This window comes from Meriones unguiculatus, chromosome 2 (assembly GCF_030254825.1).
Source record: "Meriones unguiculatus strain TT.TT164.6M chromosome 2, Bangor_MerUng_6.1, whole genome shotgun sequence".
Lineage (NCBI taxonomy): Eukaryota > Metazoa > Chordata > Mammalia > Rodentia > Muridae > Meriones > Meriones unguiculatus.
This window is the reverse complement of record NC_083350.1, coordinates 21,729,973-21,753,868: the sequence shown is the minus strand read 5'-3', so window position 1 is coordinate 21,753,868 and position 23,896 is coordinate 21,729,973. Positions and strand designations below refer to the sequence as shown.

At 38.9% G+C, this 23,896-nt stretch overlaps 1 protein-coding gene across 2 annotated transcripts in view; it reads right to left on the bottom strand.

Annotated features, from left to right (window-relative positions):
* Positions 1-23,896, bottom strand: part of Ptpn2 (protein tyrosine phosphatase non-receptor type 2) — a 72,582-nt gene that overhangs the window by 14,754 nt on the left and 33,932 nt on the right. For both annotated transcript variants that reach the window (XM_021659519.2, XM_060377127.1), the window contains exons 3-6: positions 19,431-19,531; positions 12,832-12,930; positions 3,928-4,062; positions 1,803-2,012 (exon numbers count right to left, since the gene is read on the bottom strand). In XM_021659519.2, coding sequence (XP_021515194.1) covers positions 1,803-2,012; positions 3,928-4,062; positions 12,832-12,930; positions 19,431-19,531 — 545 coding nt within the window. The remainder of the gene's footprint in view (positions 1-1,802; positions 2,013-3,927; positions 4,063-12,831; positions 12,931-19,430; positions 19,532-23,896) is intronic.

Below are 23,896 nucleotides of genomic sequence, written 5' to 3'. Positions count from 1 at the left end.
ACACCAATCTGACCTAGAAAAGTCAATAATTGAGGCTCCTCTCAGATGACTCTAGGCTGTGTCATGTTGATAGCTGAAATTAATCAGAAAGCATCATTAATCCACAGAATTCTCACAGTAACCCTGGTAAGTACTTTTATCAGCTTTGGTTTAGAAATAAGAGATGAAATACTTATTAAGAAAGAAAGAACTCATATCACACATGAATTTATAACTGAAGGCAGAAGCTTCTAATTCTGTATATAAAGCTACCAGAAATGGAGGTAGGGGGTATTGAGACAAATTCTCATGTTGCTCAGGCTAGCTCAAAGTCCATATGGACTTGTTTCTCTTGCCTCCATCATCCAAGCATGGAGTTACAGGCAGGTACCACCTCATTGGCTTAAAAATATTTTCAGTAAGACAACAACTTGTGGGAGTTGGTTTTCTCTGATCCAATATGGTCTATGGTAGAAGTCAGGCCAAAACTAGAATTGGCAGCAAATACCTTACCTGCTGAACTAGCCTGCCAGTACACAGTTTTTTGTTGTTTTGTTTTTGTTTTCCAAGTCAGGATTTCTCTGTGTAGCCTTGGCTATCCTGGACTTACTTTGTAGATGAGGCTGGCCTTGAACTCAGAGAGATCTGCCTGCCTGTGCCTCACAGAGTGCTGGGATAACAGGTGTATGCCACTGTGCCCAGCTTCCAATTTTAAAAAACTTATAAATTATACCGAGAATGTATTTTTGATGCATTTATGTATCTGTGCAGCGCATGTCCCTGTGTGTATGGAAGCCCAGTGGCAGATGTCAGGTGGCTTCCTCAATTGTTCTTCTAAAGCAGGGTCTCCACTGTGTAGCTCTGGCTGTCCTTGCTATGTAGACCAGGCTGGTTTGGAACTCACAGAGAGTTCCTCTGCTGGAAACAAAGGTATGTGCCACCATATCTGGCCATTTTTCTTATTTTTTAAGAGGGTTTCTCTCACTGGACCTGGAGCTCATTAATTTGGGCAAGCTGGCTAGTCGTGAGCTCTAGGGAATCCACCTAACTCCATTTCCCCTAAGTTCTGGGATCACAGACATGTACCACTGAGCTTAGCTTTTACATGTGTGCTGGGAATCTGTCCTCATGCTCATTGGCATTTTCCTCTTTTTTGAGGTAGGATCTCACTAGGTAACCCTAGCTGCCTTAGATGCTGAGCAACAGACATGTACCATTAAACCAGTATTATTTTCTTTTGTCATTTCTCTCCCTTTTAGGGGAAAACTTTATTTTATTCTTCTTTTCTTCCATTTTTTGGATAGGATCTAACTCCTTAGGCCAGGCTGTCCTCAAACTTGGAGCACATTTTCTGCCTCAGCTTATTTAGTGTTGGGAAGAAAGATATGAGCCAAGCCTGGCTGAGAAAAACTTCTTGGGGAATCTTTGGAATTGTTTTGGACACATACATACAAGCCAGGAGTTACGGTCCATTTAAATAGTGGAAGTCAGAATTTTTCCACAGAGAGTACCAAAAACCCTCGAGTTCTGAGATAAGACATCAGAACATACTGCTGCCTGAAGAAACAGTTAAAAATTAAAGACCTCAGTGGTTAAGAGCATTGGCTGCTCTTGCAGAGGACAAGGGTCTGGTTCCCAGCACACACACATGTTGAAGTGTCTTACAACTATCTGCAACTCTGGCTTTGGGGATCCAATGCTCTCTTCTGACCCCAGGTATTAGTTATACACAAATGTTTATCTTTCCATCATCAATACTATAAAATCATAAAACAAAAGGAAAGCAAAAACACAACTGAAATGAGGTCAGCATGGCTACTTACTAGAATAAGGCAGGTGTCTACAAGAGAGAAGGTGCCAGAGCGCCCAATGCCTGCACTGCAGTGGATCACTGCAGGTCCGTGGTCAGGGCTCAAGGAGCCAGATTCTCTAACTTTAAACAAAAAATTTAGGAATGAAGCTGGTGACTCAGGAACTCCAAAATCTGGCCAGGTAGTATAATGAAAGTGAGATATTGTTCTGGTTTCACCACTCTGAAATGTGAAAAATCAAGAGCAAGTTAGTAATAATTTTTCTTATACAAACACATAGTAACTGCTGTAGAACTATAATGGGTTGGGAGTATCTCAAAACCAAAACTGGAGATGAGGCTACAGAAGTTAGTACTTACTTGCCTTACTTTATACAAAGCCCTAGGTCATACACCAGACTCTGCCTCAATCCATGATATCACATAAAACTGGGTGTGGTGGGACATGCATATAATCCTAACATTTAAGAGACAGAGGCAGGACAATTAGAATTTCAAGATCATTTATGACCAAATGTGGAACTTCAAGTCTAGAAAAGCTGAACAAGAGAAAAACCAAACCTTGGGCCTTAAGTATACAAAAATGTCCCTGCATGTACTCTACAGTGAAAAGCAGATGTTCTAAGAGATGAACCAGAAAGGGTCTTTTCACACATTTAAAAAGTACCTGCACATATTTATTTATCTTCACTTCTACAAAGCTTTACGTTTTTGGTTTTTTGTTTTGTTCTGTTTTTGTGCATCACATGTTAGTAACCAACTCAAACAATATTTCACTCATTCCTAAAGTCAGCTTGGCCACATTTCCTTATTTCTTCTTATCCTAGTTTCTATTAACAATTTGGTTTTTCTTGTTTTTGTTTCCTTGTTTGTTTTTTTGAGGCAGTGTTTCTCGGTGTAGCCTTGGCACTCTTGGAATTCTAGACCAGGCAGCCTTGAATTCACAGAGATCTGGCTGCCTCTGCTTCACAGGGGCTTGGATTAATGGTATGTGCCCACCATCACCCGACTTTTTTTCCCCCCTAACTAACTCACAGTGCAAGCCAAAGGAGATAAATGGGAAAGAGAAAAGAATGGCCTCTCTGATAATCAGTGCAACAGCAGCACGTTTGCAGCCTTCTGTGCATGTGTCAAAACCATTCATGGACTTCTGGAAAAAAGATCTAAGTAACTGTTCCAGGGATCATATGCTATACTTATTTCACCATTTTCTTCCCAACACAATAAGGTCACATTTCTGTATAGTCACATCCAAATTTGTTATGTCTTTTTCTTGACCTGTAGGCTACTTTCAACTGGACTTAAGTACCAGGAACTATCATACTGAGCCTATTTGGCGTGAGATGTTTTATCCACATTCATACCTTCATTTGATCTCCACAACAGCCTGCAAACATACAATTTCCATCTTAGATGAGGCAAACCACACTTCTATTAAGTAGCAGGACTGGAATGTGAACTCAGTTTTGTTCTGGTCATCCTCTCTTTATTTCCAAGTATGTTTTGTATTTTCTTGGTGATGGGGACTGAACCCCAAATCTTCAAGCATGCCAAGAAAGTACCTTACAACTCAGTTATATCCATTACCCACTTATATTTTATTTTTTGGTTCTTGGGACTGAACCTAGGGCCTAGAGTATACTCAGCAACTGCTTGACCACTAAGCCACACCCACATCTCCCCTGCATTTGCAATAAGTTTTTCTTTTACACTATATGTGTATGTTTGAGTGTCTAGATGTATCTATGTGTATCGTGTATAGGATGGGGAGGAAGAAGAGAGCACTGGATTCCCTAAAGCAGGAGTTATAACACTGATAAGACTCTTGACATGGTTCTGGGAACTGAACCTGGGCCTTCTGCAAGAATGGCATGTGCTCTTAAACACTGAGCCATCTCTCCAGCTCCAGTAGTTAATTTTCAATTCTTAAATATTAATAGTAAACTGAGCATTGTAATTCTTTGTTTTTAGTATTTCTTCAGAATCCTTAAATAGAAATACAGTCCAAAAACATGTTTGTGACTAGATTCTATTACAAATATGCAAATGCAAGTATAGTCCCAAGCCCAAAACCTAGTAACACAGAATTCTTAAAACTATCAGATAAAACTGAAACTTTGAAACAAGAAAGGCCTTACATCGATATGTTCTAACTGTAGTAGATGTACTGTGTAATATGATTTCACATCTTCAGATAAGAGTTTCACACTGAATCCCGTTTCCTTAAACACCATCTCTCGGTCATCTGTTGGCCAGTACTGTGCACACTTAACCTAAATTTAAGAATAATTTAAACACATTATAAAACCATAAAAAGGAAAACAAATCTCATACATACACACTATACTTCTTCATGTACTAAAACCTAAGACCATTTAAAGTATTTTAATGAGAATATTTTGTAAAAAGTATCTTCATAAAATGCTTCCTTTCAATTTATAGAACCATCAACATAAAAGGTTCATAAAAATATGCTGTTCTTCTTTATTTTGAGGTAGGGTCTCATACTTTATATATCCCTGGCTGTCCTGGAACTAACTGTGCTTTAAACTCATAGAGATCCATCTCCCTCAGCCTCCCACGTGCTGGGATTAAAGGCATGTGCCACCATGCTCAAAGGTGTGTTTTTCTTAAAGTATAATTATATTTTAGCAGATTCACTTTGCATTTCAGAAACTTATCTTCAGAGAACACTAAAGAGGCTTTATTTCAAGAGCAGCAGTGATGGTACATGCCTTTAATCTCAGCACTTGGAAGGCAGAGGCAGGCAAATTACTTTGAATTCGAGGCAGGCAAATTACTTTGAATTCGAGACCAGCCTGGTCTAAAGAAAGCATACCAGAACAGCCACCAGGATAAGCATTTTTGTTTGTTTTGACATCTAGAATTGTGGCACAGGCTAAGTGCAGCATAAGAGGACCAGGAGGACATTTTACAGTAAAGAGAAAAATAGGAACAGCATAAGGAGAACAGGACAAATAGAAAGAAAATCCAACATATATATACTAGGTGACCCAAATAACATCAGCAATGAGAAACAGAAACAGAGCAAATCTAAACTGTGACTTAATAATCCTTTCTTTAAAGATAAGAAAGTATATGAAGCTACACACTGAAAGGATAAAACTATTTACTTGCAATAACTGATCAAATAGTAAGACAGTTTGGGAAAAATTAATGTTAAAGAAAATTACGGCTTCGTGGTTGAGAGTTCCTGTTGCTCTTGCAAAGGACCTAGGATTGATTCCCAGCACCCATATGATGGCATACAAACTATCCATCAACCTAGTTCTAGGGCATCCAACAGGCACACACATGGTAAAACACACATACACACACAAAACATTAATAAACATAAGATAAAATAAATTTTAGAAAAGAATAAGAGGAAAAACCCTTTTGAGTAGCATAGATAAAAATAAATAACAGCCATTTGACTTAGACAATGACCTTTAACAATAAGGGAAACAAATGTATTTAAGTTCAAAGAAAAGCACAGAATAAGAACAGAGAATTTTTTATATGACTTTAAGTATTAAAATAGCACATGCACTTTCACTGACATGTTAGAAATCAGAAATTAAAATGCTCATGAGGCTGTCCCTTACCCACTGTAACATTCAGGAGAGCAGCCCTTGCACCTTGCCTGGGCAATATAGTGGAGCTGGCCCTGACAGCGAAGGCACCAGTGAGGCAGACATGAGGGTGTGCGAGCGGGAGAACTGGCCTAGCCCCCACAGGCTTCAGCACTTGGCAGAGTGGGCCCTGAACCTGGACTACACAGCACAGGGGAGCTGGATCTAGAGGCACGGGTGCTGCTGAGCTAGCCCCAAGGGCATGAGAGCAGGAGAGTTGACCCTGCTTCCTGCTGATGACAACATTGGGTAGCCTAGTCAGAGCAGTGCTGGAGAGCTGGCCCTAGTGGAGCACTTAAGGGAGAGATGGTGGGCGGACCAGCTTAGCCACCACCCAGGCTCAGATCCAGGGCTCGGAATTATCCCACCCCAAATATATATCATCTGTGAATGGTTGAGACATGTGAAAGGGCCAGTCCTGCTATTCCAAAGCTGCAGGATCTCCATGATAGAGAGCACCAACAGGATAACCTGAAGGAGTCCCAATGAGGACCCAATATTGGTGTCACAGAAGACAAAAATCTTGAACCAGATCAAGAACTCACTGCAATGAACATTTGCAAGTAAAGATGTATGAACAGAGAGATATACTGTGGGACACACTGTGACATACTACAGCTTCCATGATGAGATGTTTTCTTGTTGTTATCGTTGTTTGTTTATATGTGTATTTTATTTGGGGGAGGGTTGCAAGGGCAAAGCGTGGATATTAGGGGACATGGAGATGAGCAGGACTGGGGTTCATGGTGAGAAATTGACCTTTGGGAGTACCAGGCACATATGAGGTGCACATATATACATTTAGGCAAAACACTCATAGACATAAAAGAAATCTAAGAAGAATTCATGCCCATGAGTTATGACTTGACAGTGAGTATTAGACATCAACAAAGACTGGTGATGAATATTAAATACATTTAGATGGTGCTTTGTTTGTAAGGATGATCTATTGGTTTCAGTACATATGGAAAGTGCTATTTGGTATAGGAGACTTGAGCACCCATATATTTGATATTCTTAGATGTCCTGGAACCAATGTCCCACAATTATGAAAGATGTGTGTGAGTGTATGTGTGTGGAATTTAGATTTAAAGAGGGATATATGAGAAATGTTGTGTGTTCTAGGTAAAGTGCAACTAAAACAACAAAAAGAAGGGTGGCTAGAGAGATGGCTCAGTGATTAAGAGTGCTTTCTACTTTTAGACAGCACACAGGCTTGGTTCCTAGCACCCGTATAGCTGCTCACAACTACCTGTAATTCCAGCTCCAGGAAAATGATGCCTCTTCTGCCCTCCTCAGGCACCAGGCATGCATGCAGCACACAAACATATAAATAAGCAAAACAGGATTATCACACACACACACACACACACACACACACACACACAAAATCAGTCCTAAAAGAAAAAAAGAGAGAGAATGAGGGAAATAAAAAAATGTTAAACTATCTTCAATAAGTATTTTGGTGGTAGATGACAATATTATTCAGACTGTTTTCTGTGATATCAGAAATGGCAAATGAGTCATTATACAATAATTCTGATGTCTGTTATTTCTGACATATTTGATAATTTCAGTATGTTTTTGATGTCTTTTTGAACCAGGGTATTTTGGAAAGAAGAAAAGGCTGCAGATATAAGACATAAGGAGTAAAATCAACTTAAGAATTTCCAGATGTGAACTGGAAATAATGACACATAATCCAGAGAATCTTCTTACATACTCTACAGACCAGTCTGGTCTCAAACTCAGAGATCTGCCTGCCCCTACTTCCAGAACTGGGATTAAAGGCATGTGCCAAAACCACTGCCCGGACGAATCTATCTTAACATATATATTTTCCTTAGTTCTTTAGCGTGGCCAGACAAGATTTCTCTGTACAGGACTGGCTGTCCTAGAACTCTGTAGACCAGTCTGGCCTAGAACTCAAAAGATCTGCCTGCCCCTGCCTCCTGAATGCTGGGACTAAAGGCATGTACCACCATGACCAACTCTATTTTCCTTAGTTCTATTCACTGAAAAATCTTAAGAACAACGATTAAGCCAATAACAACCTATTTACTTTGTAGTAATCAAGAAAAAGCATTGTCCAAGCTGCCAGGTGTGGTTGCACACCCCTTTAATCCATGTAGAGGGATCCCTTTCAAGATCAAGGCCAGCCTGATCTACAGTCTACACAGCAAGTTCTAAGACAGCCAAGACTAAATAGAGATAATCTGTATCAAAAAAAAAACAACAACAAAATATTGTCCAATAAAATAAATAGGCTCCAGGTCTAAGGTGCCAATAGAAGGGCCTGCAATTGGTAGGCATTCCAGAGAAAAGGAAGCCACCAAAGTCTCAACTCTGAATGACAAAGATCAAATAAGGTCTAATCTAAAGAAACTACACTAGCCAGTGCCAATAAGTATAAAAAAAGGAATAAAATGAATCAATCCTTTAAGTTCAGAAATTCATCCACTCCTACCATTCCTCCTCAATAAAAACCAAAAAGCCCAAGCAATATACACAGACAAAACAAAGCAAATTTCAATTAGTCTTAGGGAAGAAACCATGTTTGAAAGCTGCTAAATAGAAAGAAAGTAGTTTTTTGTTTTGTCTGTAAAAGCATTCCAACTAAAATTAAAAAGAATTACATGATCTTATAAGCCAAAAATGAGTAAGAGGTAAAAACTGATCAACATTTTAAGACATATCTTGCTTACATGGCCTGGACCGCACAGAGATCTGCCTGCCTCTGCTCCTGAATGAAGAGATAAAAGGATGCATCACTGTACCCGGCCCTTTTTCTTTTTAAAAAAATATTTAAAGTGTGTGTCTGTGTATGGGTGGGTTCATGTAAATATAAGTGTCTGGTGAATTCAGAGGAGGGCATTGAAGTCCCCAGAACTGGAGTTACATATGGCTTTGAGCTGCCCAACATGGGTGCTGGGAAATAAACTAGGGTCCTCTACAAGAGCAGTATTTGCTCTTAACCCGAGCCATCTCACCAGCCCTGATACTATTTCTTTGCCTCTCCTTTTTCACTCTACCTTTAGGCAAAACTGCCTCACCCTTCTGCTTGTCCCTGTTGACTCTCACCTACTTTTATTCTCCCTTCCTCTAGATGTTTTTTCAATCAGTCTAATAGTAACCTAGTGTTACTCTGGTACTTTTCTTTTCTTCTCATACCCACAGTAACTAGTATGTCAGTACACAATGATTCTGTAAGGGTTCCTTTACTTTCTAACACAGTTTAATTATTTCTATATATTTACAGTGGGCTTACTCCTAATTAGTGATTGTTTATACAGGCACTATTCTTCTTTCAAGAGATAACTGGGTATTAAGCCTGGTGTCCTGAAAAATAGCCCAGCAGATAAAATACTTCAACACTACTTCAACCCAGTTCCTCCTGAACATTGCAAACAATACCACAAAAAAAGATTATACGCAAAAAACAAAAACAAAACAAAGAACAGCCTAACGTCAGACACACATATGCAAAAAGGAAAGAGGAAACAAAAACCCAAGGCAGTATGATACCTCCAAAAATTACTAGTCCCACAGTAATGTTCTTTAATGAGAGTAAAGTAAATGAAGTTCCAAATACATCAAAGAGGGGACTGAGGAGACAACTTAGTGGATAAAATGGTGACCGCAGAAACACGAGCGGCCGAAACTGGACCCCAGCACTACAGAATAAAGTTGGGCATGGTGGTGAACACGCAGATATGGGGGAGCAGTGATGAGTGAATCCCAGAGACTCACTGACCTGTCACTTTAGCCCATAATGTGAGCTCAGGTTCAGTGAGAGCATCTCTCACCAGACAGGTCATCTTGACACAAAATAATTTGACCTCAACGACATCACAGATCAAATGGACCTAAGGACCTAACAGACATTTAGGGAACACTCTATGCAAACACTACAGATTACATGTTCTTAGAAGCCCCCAAAAAAACCTCTCTTTAAATTAAATCACTTTTGTGGAATACTGTCCTCCAAGAATGATACTGTGCCTCAGAACTGCCAGAGGCTGTGATTACCCACTGAAGATCTGTATAAGATTGAGCCCTTTAACTATCCATCATAGAAGGCGGGAGGAGCTCACCAGGCTCTTCTCTTCAGGGTTTATAGGCAGTTGACAATAGCTATGGGAGAGAAATGTTTTTCCTTTTTTCTTTTTTTTTACAATCTTATAGAAAGCAAATCAATGGAATAAAGCTACAAAGCAACAAGAGAAACTACAGTACACAGATATATAGACTGAAAACACACAAAAAAAAAGAAAACATATCACTGAGTAAGAAATGGTCACTGAAAAAAAAATACATAATTACATAAAAAATTAAAATGTAACAGTCCAAACCCTCTGGAATACAATAAAAGAAGTCCTCAGAAGAAAGCTTATATCTATAAGTGCCAAGTAAATAAATACATCAGAGAGAACTCAAATAAGTCATGATGCACCTGAGGGCTAGTTATAGAAAAACAAGAACAAGCCAAACCCAAAAGTAGTAGATGGTAAGAATTAAGATCAGGGCAAAAACTAATGAAATGAAAACTAATGAAACAATACAAATAATGAGTAAAACAAACGCTGGAAAATTCATTTTATGAAACCAGCATTACTCTAATAATAATGTCAGAGAAGGCAGAACACAAATAAAATAGACCACTGTCTCTGATGAACATAACTGAAAAAATTCTCAGTACAATACTTGCAAACTGAATTCAAGCACACGGAAAAGAGATCATTCCCCATGATCAAGCTTCATTCTAGAGATGCAGGGATGGTCAACACATGCAAACCAACATTGTACTTCACCATATAAATTGACTCAAAGACAGAAATCATATGATGTTGAAAAAGACATCCCATGATAAAAGTTCCAAGGAGACCAGAAATACAAAGGACATATTTTAACACAATAGAGACTATATAGCACACCTATAGCCAACATCAACATGGAGAAAAATTCAAAACATGTTGACTAAAATCAGGAACAAGACAAAGGTTCTCATCTCTCTCTACTCTTTTGTAGAGTACTCAATATGGTACTTGAAGTCTTAATTAGAACAGTATGACAAGAGAAGAAAATGAATGGAATACAAATAGGAATGGAAGAAGCCTATGCATCCTTATTTATAGATGAAATGATTCTATGTATAAGAGATCCTAAAGATTGCAATGGAAAATTCTTAGGTTTGATGAATAGTTTTTGCAAAGTATCAAGAAACAAAATTAATATACAAAATCAGTAGTCTTCCTAGATATCAATAACAAACACGCTCACAAAGAATCAGGGAAATAATCTCATTCTAATTGTTTTAAAGAATACCTTGTAGTAAACCTGTATAAAGAAAGATCTCTACAATAAAAGCTACAATATTAAAGAAAAAAAAAACTGAAGAGAACATCAAATAGAAAGACTTTCCCTGCTCACAGATTAGAAGAGTTAATATTGTGAGGGAATAGTAGGAAAAATTCTTGCTTAGCATGCATAAAGCCTGAGGTTCTGTCCCCAATATTAACAAACAGAAAGAAGAAAGGAAAGAAAGTATGCAAGATGGTTAATACTGTAAAAAGGCTGTACTATCCAAAGCAATCTACAGATTCAGTGCAATCATCATCAAAATGATGCAATGCTATTTAAAATGTATTTTAAAAAAAAATCTTAAAACTCTTAGCCCAGCTGTGGTGGTGCACACCTTTAATCCCAGCACTACTTTTATGAAAGTTCTAAAGACTATAGGGGAGAAATGCATCCAATTAAGAAAACAAAACAAAACAAAAACAATGAAACTAATGCTAGATGTGCCACCATTCATGATTTCAAGTTACACCACAGAGCCATCATAACAAAAACAGCAGGTACTGTCAAAAAGAGGAACACAAAGAAAACCCGGAGAGAAGCCAACACAGCTTCAGTCGCATGATCTGGTGCAGATGTCACTGGGGGAGGAGTGGGTGGAGAGATAAAAGCAGATCCTAAGGGTTCACAACCAATCAAGTCAAAACAGGGGCCTCAAATTGGTTTCAAAAAATAAAGCAGATAACACAAACTCTTCCCCCTCTAGCACAGGTGCACACCCACCAAGGCAGTGGCTTTAACAGTGGCTTTCTACTCACTTAAGAAAGTAATTCAAACAGATGACAAAAGAAACCTAATGAAAGTAAGAAGTTTCTTCACAGAAAAGCAAATAGTTAACAGAACCTACCAAATACGAGAAAATATTTGCTATCTAACTGACACAGGAATAATAGCCAGAATATATAAAGAACTCAAAAAGAAAAACTAAACAAAAAGACAAAGAACCCAATCAATAAAAAGCTAATGAAATAAACAGACAAGATGAGAGAGCAGTGCCCATTATATAATAAAAAAAAATGTTCAACCTAAACTAGCTATCAGAGAAATGTAAACTAAAACCTCACTTCCCATCTAATTCTAGTCAGTATGACAGTAGAAAAAAAAATGAGTAACTGTTGGACAGAGTGAAGCACACATTTCATTCCAGCTCTCAGGAGGCAGAGGCAGGTGGATCTCTGTGAGGTCAGCCTAGCCAGAGCTACACAAAATAAAGAGAAATAACAACAGTAATATCAATCAATAAATAAAGTAAATAAATAAATTCCCCAAACCTCTGCTGGCAAGGATATGGGCAGAGGAAGCTGTCACATGCTGCTAATCAAATTGTAAACCAGCCCAGCCACAATGAAAATCAGCATGGAGCTTCCACACAAAACTGAACAGAGCTACAACATGACTCAGCTCTATCACTTCTGGGTGCCTAACCACAGGACTCACATTTTATGAACATTTACTATGGCACTATTCACAAAGCTAAATTAAAAATCCAATTCAGGTGTCTAACAACAGAAAAATGGATGAAGAAAATGTGTTATATTTACAACATGAAAAGTTCTAACCAAAAACAGCAAAGTATGTCATTTGCAGCAATACATAAGTAACTAAGATAAATGTATCAAGTGAACTACCACAAGCTCAGAAAGACAACACATTTTCTCTCACTTATCTATCTATACAAAATGTAGGAAATAGAAATGAAAGTGGAGGTGCAACTAGCACAAAAGTGCTAAAAGGAGGAGAGGTGGGAGAAAGGGGAGAGGGAGGAGGCAAAGTAGGAACACACTCAAAATATCACCTATACTAATACAAAATGTGTTTATGTAGCACAGTAAGATACATAGTACCATGAATACGTAAAATAAAATGTTAAAATTATAATGGAAATATAAGGGAGAAGTATCCATTCGTTTTCTGATCAGAAACACCCTGGCCACTAGCTTTTAGATAACAAAGACCCAAAATAATAAGTGAGTATCCACCAAGCTGAAAAATTTGTAAGCTAATGATCACACACAATGCACTAAGACATTAGTACTAAACATTACTCACCGATTCTTTCTCTACAATTCGGTTTAACATGACAACTGCTTTGGTCTTTTGCTGCCACACCATGAACCAGAAGTGGCAACATGTGTTAGGAAGTGGACCCTGTAATAACAGAACAAGAGCACATCAAGGAAAGGAGCTAGAAAAGAATAAGGCTTCAAAGATGCTACTGTAACGCACTGTTATAGCCGGTGGATTAGGTCAGGATAAGTAAATCAAGACTTTAAATGCACTTAAATTCAAAATATAGTCTGCATTCAACAAAACTTTTCCTCTAGGCAAAGACATTTTATTTATTTATTTAAGCAGAAAAAGAACTGTACGGGACACCTGGTATCTTTCAAAGTTAAGAGTTAGATAACTAGGTTCAAGTAATAATTACAAAATACAGGCAAGATTTTGCCCAAACAGAACCAAGCTAGTTCATTGCTTCTGGTCCTGTCATGTTACATGGCTTTCTTGGCATTACCAAATGTGTCTACAGTACAACACGTAGGATGCTCATGTTCTAGCTAAAAGGATGTCAGAAAAGGAAATTTGTCTTTCGGTTTCTGTAACTGACAGGTGCGGATCTCGTACAGATCATCAGGGGTTCTTTGGGAAATGGGGAAGTTTAGGTCGTTACTGACCAGCCAGCCCAAGTGAACACAAAAGAATTTGCAGGGGATAAAAAGGTAATCATGAAACTCCCTACAAATCAGCTGTTGAGCCTAGTGTCATCTGGCAGAGTTAAAAGTAAACAAAAGCTCATATTACAAAATGCGATAAAGGAGGAAAAAATCAAATACACACTTCCAATTACTTTTACATTTGTCTTAATGATAGCCTAGGGTTAAAAAAAAAAAAAAAGACAAGCAATGAAAAGGCATGTCCAGACTATGACTTCCTTCCTTGCTTTGTATAGGGCTAGAGATGTAACTCAGGGCCTCGTGCAAGCTGAGCTCTACCACTGAGTGAAGGCTAAAACAGAGTAAGTTCCAGAGTAAATGCCTAAAGTAACTGTAAACCTTCCAGAGCATGTGGCAGATTTTTAAGTGTCAGGAGCAGGGAAGACCAGAGCTGCAGCCTCCGCTATCCCTGACCCCCAGCACCCAGCTCCGGAACTCAGAGGTAAAATAGTTCTACACTGAAATCATCTTTAGGGTAGATGTATTTCTTGGTGTACAGCCAATACTCAGTATTACACAATACCATATTCCTTAAGTGAATTATTCTAAAGTTAACCTGTAAAAATGATGGAAATCTGAGAAATTACAACCTTATGTTAAAGAACACTATTCTCTTCATTCAATGTACATTATTTACTTACATTATAGAACATAACAGTTGAAAGGTAAAAAAACAAACACCATACTCCCTGCCATAAAACAGCAATGTGAAAATCCCCAGTAAAATGAATGCCTTTTTTTTTCATCTTAAAAAAAAAAAATCATAGGTCCAGTTGGTGATGCACACCTTTGATACCAGAGAAGGAAGGGTCTGTGTAAGCCCAAGGCCAGGCAGGACTACATAGTGAGATCCTGTTTTAAAAAACAAAAGCAACAACCATGAAGTAGGACTAGAAAGATGGCTTGGTAGTTAAGGGCACTTGTTCAAAGGACCCCACAGGCTCACGGTTACCTGTAACATTAGCTCCAGGAGATTTGTCTCTCTCTTCTGGCCTCATTGGGAACTTACATACAGGTGATACACATATATAAAAATACACAGAGAGAGACACACACCAAGGGGCTGAATCAAGAAAAAAGTCCTAAAATTCAGGGGAAAGCTAATCTATAAGCAACAAGGAACAATCAGAACACTGTAGGTAACTAGCATTAAATGTTACAGGTTTTCTCTCTCTGTCCAAGTAGCATGTTATACACAGATGAAGTCTCAGCCCTACAAAGTGTACACTGAGGGACATCACTACCATCAAATACTAAGGTCTGATGTTGTAAGAAAGCCTGAGGAGGTAGCTATAAAGCACAGCCAAAGGAACATGAGTCTGTCAGAGAGGTGATATGAAGACAGAGGCAGTTAAGAGCAAGGCAAAGTACGTAAGAACTAGGGCCCGTGGTAGAAATGGGGGCACGCAGTAATGAATCATGCCTGAAGAGTAGGCAGAGCTGGTGGCAAGGAAACATCTTACAATGCTACACTTTGTTACATGTTGAACTGAGCATCTCTGAAAAGGTCAGGGTAGCAAACTGGGAAAAATACACAAGGACACAGAACGTAAGTCAGAAGAAATAAAACTAGACACAAATTGCTAAATCCTCACACTCATGTTTGGAGTCCTGTCTATCATTACATAGAAAAACAGTCCAATAGGGACAAATGAATTAAAAATCATAGAACTATTCATCAGGAATTTTTATCAGATTTTAGATGCTTTAAAATGGATCACTAGCCCAGGTAATGGTGATTAAGATTAAAGCATCTTAGCACTCAGAAGGCAGAGGCAGGCAGATCTCTGTGAGTTTGAGGCCACTGGTCTACAGAACAAGTTCCAGGACAGCCAGAGCTACACAGAGAAACTCTGTCTTGAAAAACAGAAACAGCAAAAAAAAAAAAATCACGAATTCCAGTATTACTATTCCTAATAAAATCTGAAACCAAAAAAAAAAAAAAAAAAAAAAAATGCTGCAGTAAATAACTCAAATGAGTTAAGTACCACATGAGTGCACTAGATAGTTTTATGTCAACCTGACTCAAGCTAAAGTTATCTCAGAGGAGGGAGCTTCAATTCAGAAAATGCCTCCATAAGACTGGGTTACAGGCAAGCCCATAAGGCATTTTCTTAATTAGAGATTGATGGGGGAGGGCACAACCCACTGTGGGTGGTGCCACCCAAAGAAAGCAGGCTAAGCCACCCATGTTGCTTTTGGTCATGGTATTTCACCATAGCAATAGTAACCTGAACTAAGACAATGAGTTTTCACAAAACACCACACTACAGATGACACACAAATAACAGACAGAACTTACTATATGACTTAATCACATTCTTCCTCTGTAACGTAAGATAAAAGCGTTTGACAGAGTGGTTGTTCAAAGATAAATTATACAAAGACAAATTATACAGGTGTACGTCACCACACCTGTAAACGCAGCAGAAGCAGGCAAATCTCTGTGAGTTCAAGTCCAGCCTGGTCTACAGAATCCAAGACAGCCAAAGCTACACAGAGAAACCCTGTCTCCAAAAACCAAAAACTAAAGACAAAAAAAAAAAAAAAACCTAATTAATTAAAAAAAGAAAAAGAAAAAAACATATACAAAGCATGTTATTATGTTTTATTTCTTTCATGCTTGGACCTGAGAGTGTGCACGTGGCCATGCACTGCATCACTGAGTACAACAAGTCAGAGGACAACTTGGAAGCATTGCTTCTTTGTACTGTATGCGTCCCCAGGACTAAATTTAGGTTGTCAGGCTTGGCAGGAAGCACCTTTACTTACTGAGCCATCTTGCCAGCCCACAAAACTTTTAATTCTTTTTTAAAACAATTTTACTTCTCATTAGAATGTAAATGTTCATAGTGCCTTGTAAGGGGATTTGTTTATTTATTTAGAAATAAGGTCGATGAATTGAGACTGGCCTTGAACCTCTGATCCTCCTCTGCCTGGAATTACAGGCATGAATTACCAATTACCATGTTTGTTTTCTTTTTTGTTGTTGTTGTTTTTTTAAAGAAACCTGTTTTATTTGAGCAGTGACTACCAGATAGTTCTCAATCTTTGTATGAATGAAGGTCAATTAAGTGTTATCAGCAGGATTTTGTCCAGATTCTGTTAAGAGTAGAGCACACCCCACCTTAGGTTTCAGAGATTGAGAACTAAGGTCCCAGACAGGAGGTATAGGTCAGACATAACAGCACTCACCTCACGTGTGTAAGGTCCTTACGCCCTAACCTGTCAAAAACAAGCATAGTAACAAACCATGGTCCCCGAAAATGAAGTGTAGATGTGAGGACAACTAAGAGAAACTTACGAAAGACCTGTCTTTAGGGACTAGCGAAGGAGAATGAATAGCTGTGTTAAGGGGTAAGCAACCATCTGTTCCGGTTTAGGTGTGAAATGTTCCACCTTGGGCTCATGTGTTACAGGTCAGATGTCACCTGATGTCCTTCTGGGAGAGCTCCAGCCTAATCAAAGGCTAATCTGTTGGTAGGTTAACATGGCAGCACTAGGAGGTGAGGTCTAACAGAAAGAGGCACACTGGGGAATGCCCTTGTCACACAGCTCTTTGTGTGTCCTGGCTGCCGCAATATTCTGCCTCACATTAGACTAGAGGCCAAAATAAACAGGTTATTTTTTCCTTTTAAATTTCCCTTCAAGCATTTGTCACAGCAATGAGAACCTAATACAACATGCTTTTCAATATTTTTGTGTTCAATTTCAATAGAAAGTAAATTTCGAGCTCTATATATTGATTTTTTAAAAATTCTAAATGATTATGATACATAAGAAAAACTTCAGTTACTATATAACAGCAAAAAGCTTACAATCCCCATCCCATTAATTACTGCTACTAAAATGTATGTATATGATTAATTCATCCAACCCATGGCACTCCTATGTGAAATTAAAGTTGAATAACACACTTCCATGTCTGTTGGATTTCTCAGGTCATTTCTCAAATGGATTATGACCACTGACTAATAAAATACACACTTTTACTTAGTTGTTTACTTTCAATTCACTGCAAAAGAAAATCATACTAGGTCTGAGTTACAGAGGACTCCAAGTGATTCAAATTGTAAAATCTATGAGGCTATTAAACTTGTGACAATAGTCAGAGGAATGCTCATTGCATAGAAATCCTCACTTAAGCTTTAGTAAGCATCAGGCACTTAGAAATGCAGAACTTTCAGCTTGTTATCTTAACTAGCCCAGTCCGCGCTGAAACTAGTGCATGTTCCTGCACTGGTCGCAGTGCAGCTGGACTCCTCCATATTCTGAGTGTTTAACTGCAGTACACTGCAGGCAAATCTGATTCATAATGCAGTGTGTGACCACCAACAAACACTAGCAATCCCAGGAGTGGCAGTGAGGATATTCCTGTTAATTCTCTGTTGTATCCCAAACAGTGCCAGCAGGAAGCAAGTCATCACTCTCATTTAGATCAACACAGGGGTCAAGAGAGTAAAAGTTCTCAATGGAATTATACATACTCCTTCTCCTAGGTATAAACTAGCTACAGAATGTGACTGTAGGAGAAGGAAGGTTAGGACCACATGACAGGATAAGATCTGCGGATCTGAAAGGGAGAAGGTCTGAGGTAAAGGTTCCTGGATCCTTGCTGGAGGCTTGGTGCCTGGGCTCACTTTAAGTCTACACTGTGAAAAACCACAGCATCTTTTCAAATGCAGACTGTCTTTCTTTTGTTCACTGAACTGTGAATTGATATCCTTAACACGTTTATGCCAGACAGTTTTATCCTTTTTAGTTACTGGAGCTACTTTACTTCAAGTGAAATATTTTGTTTCTCTGACAGATAAAATTCTAATGGCTCACAGGTACATTAGGTTGAACTTAAAAACCATTGCTTCACACTTTTCTGTCTTTCAAAAAGCAGGTTACATTAATCTGTTGGGTTATTTTGTTTTGTGTTGTTGTTTCAATCTCAAACGTGGGGACTGGAGAGATGGCTCAGGGGTTAAGAGCACTGACTGCTCTTCCAGAGGGACAGAGTTCAATTCCCAGCACCCACATGGCAGCTCACAGCTGTCTCTAACTTCAAAATCTGGCACCATCACACAGATTTACATGCAGGCAAAACACCAGTACACATAAAATAAAAATAAATAAATTATATTAAAAATCTCAAACATGGTGCTACAGATACAGTTAAGGGCACTTGCTTCTCTTCCAGAGGACCAGAGTTCAGTTCCCAGCACCCATGTAGTGTGGCTCACAACAGCCTGCAACTCCAATTCTAGGGGACACCATCTTTTGACCTCCATGGGCACCCTGTTACTAATAAAATACAACTTAAAACTCAAATATTATAGCTATACTTCTGAACATTTTTGATTAGAAGAAATGAAGTGTTGGTTGCTGTTTGACTTCTCTGATTTGATAAAGGGAAAGCTGTCAGAATGGAAAAGCAGTGCTTTCCTCAAGGAGGTTGCTGTTTCCAGCCACTGAGGGAGAGTGGCAAAGGCAGCCCAGCAGAACTGTACTTTACTAGGCTCCACAGATGGTTATACCTTATCCTCAGCATGGCTGCACTCTCTGCAAAGATATTCACAGGGTAGAGATGGATTGAAAAGGGCTTTCAGGGCTTCCCTGGTTCTTCATCACTAGAGGAAGAGAACTCCAAGCCACTGACAGAACAGTAACAAAAGCTATGTATATACAGTTAATTTACTTTAACAGAACTGCACCAACCCATTTCAGAAGGGTTTTTCTCCATCGAACATAGCAACATTAGGAACAATTTTACTTTTTACCAATATACCCAAAGTCTCAAAACTATGACATCTACAACTGATTACAGAATCAGAAAACTAAAAGTAGCATGTCATTTGCAAATGTTGAGATATACTTTTAGCTATGTTTAAAGTACAGCAGCCAAACTCCACTTTCCAGGCATCTGCTCAGCATCACACTACTTGCCTGTGTTAAGATGTAACTTCTTTGTGCCTCTTCTATGTCAACTAAGCTGGCATTAATATAATCATTTTCAGTATTTTGCAGTTTAACACGACTGTGATCATCTGAAAGTAGAGAATGATAAATCATAACTGTCATTTCAACTTTTCCATCACTTTTTATTTGAATGTTAATATTCTAAGGTAGTTATAGACGATAGGAAAAATAAAAGAAAACATAAAATAATACCAAATAAGAGTTGAGACAAATCCTAAATTACCTACTTCTTTTTTTAAAACAAGGAGGTTAAAACACAGTCTTATTACTGGGTATGAGAAAGGAAATGCTCCTGTTCCTACACCACCATCTACAGTAACATGAAAAATTGACCAGCATGTGCAGTAAAATGAGTAAAGCACTTACCTTCTTGGAAAAGTCATCTCAAGTCTCAGTGCCTAGGAACTGAGCATCTATGTGTGAAAACATGACTGGGGAGGTGGGGGTATGTGACACACGCCTTTAATCCCAGCAGTCAGGGAGGCAAAGGCAGGCAAATAACTTGTACCTTCAAGGCCAAGGCCAGCCTGGTCTACAGAGTGAGTTCCAGGACAGCCAGGGCTACCCAGAGAAACCCTGTCTCAAAAAGCCAAAAAAGAAAAGAAAAGAAAAAACAAAAGAGAAGGGGAGGAGAAGAGAGTGGAGGAAAGGAAAGGAAAGAAAAGGGGAAAGAGAGAGAAAGGAAGAAAAGAGAAAGAAACAGAAAGAAAAAAGGAAGGAAGGAAGGAAGGAAGGAAGGAAGGAAGGAAGGAAGGAAGGAAGGAAGGAAGGAAGGAAGGAAATATTACTAGGCTCAAACTGATAAGAACACTCTTCACCTCTCGATAGCATGCATAAAACTGTATTTAACTAATTCTTAATACTGAGAAGCTAAGATAATCGGATCATCTGAACTGTATTCTTTACAAGAAATTGGAAACAATTCATTTCTTAAGACTATGTTAACAGGTTAGACACACTTCTACATTATAAAATAAAAATTTCAGATTTAGAATTTATGCTAATTTAATTATCTAAATTGCAACACTTGACACGTATCATTTAGATGAGGAAGAAAGAAAAATGAGAAGCATGAAAGCACTTATCCTCAAGATTAACTTCAATTTAGAGCCTAAACACAAATGAAACAGCATAAGCATAGAACAAAGTTACAAACTGAACATAGGATGTTTAACTTCGGAGAATGTATTCTGTGATAAACTAGTCCCTTCAAAAAAAATCTACCCTAAATATTCACTCTTTTCACTGTCTTATTTCTTGTCTTATTCTTGTTTAAGCTAAAGTTTTAGCCAAGATTGGGCCTCCACTGGATATGTAGCATAGAATGTTATTAAAATCCTGATCTTTCTACCTCTATCTCTCAAGGCTTGGGCTACTACTCCTCACCACCTTTTTTCTTTTTCTTTTTTTCTTCCTTTTTTTCTTTTTAAATGTAGACCAGACTGGACTTGAACTCAGAGATCTGCCTGGCTCTGCCTACAGGAGCATTGGGATTAAAGGTGTGCACTACAGCCAGGTTTGGTAACTGCCTCCCTGTGGATTACAGTGCTCAGGGAGGCAGAGGCAGGCAGATCTCTGTTAGTGCAAGGCCAGCCTAGTCTACAAATGGAGCCCAGGACATCCAAGGCTACACAGAAAAATCCTGTCTTGAAAAACAAACAAAAAAAGTTATGTTACTACACCTGGCTTTTGGATTACCACTTTTAAAACAAAATCAAAACAACCACAAGAAAAGCCCCAAATACCTAACCTATTTATGGTAGTCTGAATGTAACTGACCCTACTAGGCCCATAGGAAATGGCACTAGTAGGAGGTAGAGCCTTGGTGAAGGAAGTGTGTCACTATAGGGACAGGCTTTGAGGTCTCATATGCTCAGACTAAACCCAGTGTGGCACACGGTGTCCTGCTGCTGCCTGTGGGAAAAGAGAGGGAGAATGGGAGACAAGGAGGGGGAGAGAGAGAGCGGACACAGGGTGGCAGGCGAGTTCTTAAATCCTGCACACCTGGCGCAGGTGAGAACATAAGACTCAGGTGACACAGAACATTGCCAAGGTCCCTGGGAGCAGGCCAGTTGAATTGCCTGCACACTGGGATAACAGTGCCTCTCCACAGCAGTAAAACCCAGACTAACACACGATTTCTTCATATGAATAGAAATGTTAAATGGCTTTAGTTTACATATCAGTTTAGCTCAGATGTTTCTGTTGGACTGAACACAAGACCTCTGTAAATATTACATGTCACTTGCCAACAGGAAAACTATGACCTTTCTATAATAAATCACATATACTAGAGTTCTGGAAAAGATGACATCAGCAAGCACTTATTAAAAGGTTTTTGTTTTGTTTTGTTAGCAGTTTAATCATTCTTTAATTGTCACATTGTACAAGATAGTGGACAGCTTCCTACTTAACAAAATAGATTATTATGTTATGTTTCCTGGATAGCATAGCAACAAAAGAATGCAAGCTTTTAGGGAAAGTAACACAAACCACCAAAATCTAGATTTACACTACAGTATCCCGCAAAGGAATGTGTTCCCTTATGTTGCAATCACAGAAAGAACACAAACCAAAAGCCACTCTCACATTCGCACACAAATCACACAGTCTTTTGGCTAACTCAGGTTAGGGCCCACACACAGGATGCTACGAATTCAGTTTGCCTGCATAATGGTTTCTCAGACCAAAGGAGGGCTTAGAAGTTAAGACTAGGGAAAAAAAGCTTAGCAGCTTTAAGCAGTGTTTCCTGCTCCTGGAATTTGGCTACTTTCCTTCACTTTTTTTTTTTTTTCCTCCTTTCGGTTTTTGGTTTTTTCAAGACAGGATTTCTGTGTAGCCTTGGCTATCCTGGATTCACTTTGTAGATCAGGCTAGCCTGGAACTCACAGATCCACCTGCCTCTGCCTCCCAAGTGCTGAGATTAAAGGCATGCACCACCATGCCGGCTTTCCTACAATCTTTAACCAGAAAACTTTACAGTAGTTAAACCCAATGACTAAAGGCACAGCAAGCATTGGATACTATCTGAAAGTTACCCAAGGGCCAGTACAAGCACAGGGCTTTGCCTCGCTGGCAATATATCCAGTCAGCAAAACAATGGGATATTGTGCATTCTCTCAGGTTTAAAACACAAGTTTTAAAATTTGCTAGCAGGTGACAATAAAAATTAGTAATCCTTGGTAAAACATGACAGCTCTTTAGAATTAATTTAGCACAGCTGGTGAATGAATTCGTATTTTCTTTTTTTTTTTTAAGATTTATTATATATACAATGTTCTGCCTACATGTATGCCTGCACGGTAGAAGAGGAACCAGATCTCATTCCAGATGATTATGCAGTTGCTGGGAACTGAACTCAGGACCTCTGGAAGAGCAGCCAGTGCTCTTAACCTCTGAGCCATCTCCCCATCCCTGAATTTGTTATTTTCTTATCAGGAAAACAAACTCTCAAATACACATTTCTATCATTATTTAGTTCTATTACGAAGACCAATGGGAGAGCAGCACATGGTTCCACACCTTTAACATCAGCAGTCTTAGAGGCAGATTATCTCTTTGAATTCCAGGACAGCCTGGTCTACACAACCAATTCCAGGCCCGCAGGATTATGTTTGACCTTGTATCAAAAGAAAAAGTCAGGCACAGTGGAGCATGCTTCTGATCCCAACACTCAGAGAGGCAGACTGGTCTACAAAATGAGTCCAGCACAGCCAAGGCTACAAAGAGAACCCTGTCTTGGGGAAAAAAAAAAAAAGAACCACATTAACTTTTTGATTCAAAAGAGATTGAAAAGAAAAACCATAGACAGCTTTTAGTGTTAACTAAAACACATCACCTCATCACCTTGAAATATCTAAAAAAAGCGCATCCATTCCAGGAAATGAAAGCCCATCAAAACCTTGAGAAACTGTGACTTTACAATTTCCAATGCTCAGCAAAGATAAAGGAGCCTGTCTTTTCAATTACCAGGGATCCCTTACAAATGCTCAGTGTGAATAATCATGCAGGTTCCGAAATAACCCGGGAGTTAACTGTTTCCTTTCCCACTCACTGTTAGCTGTCCCAAATCTTTGAGCTGTTTTAATAAAAAATATAAAAATAAAAACAAAACAAAACAAACAAACAAACAAAAAAAAACACCTTAGGCCTTTCTGCGCTCCTGCTGGACCAGGGAGCAGAAAGACACCTGCCAACGAGTTCATGGTCCTGCACATGCCATGAGCAACCACATCATTGGTGCCAAGGATCAAATGCCCATCCAATGTAGCCAAAGATGACAGACAGGTCACAGGCCAGTTTAATGGCCAGTTTAAAACCCATGTTCTCTGCTTGGCCATTGGCAGGATGGGTGAGTCAGGTGATTTCATTCTCCGGAGGGCTAAAGCTGATGGAATTGTCTCAAAAACCTTTTGATCAGAAGAGACTGAGAA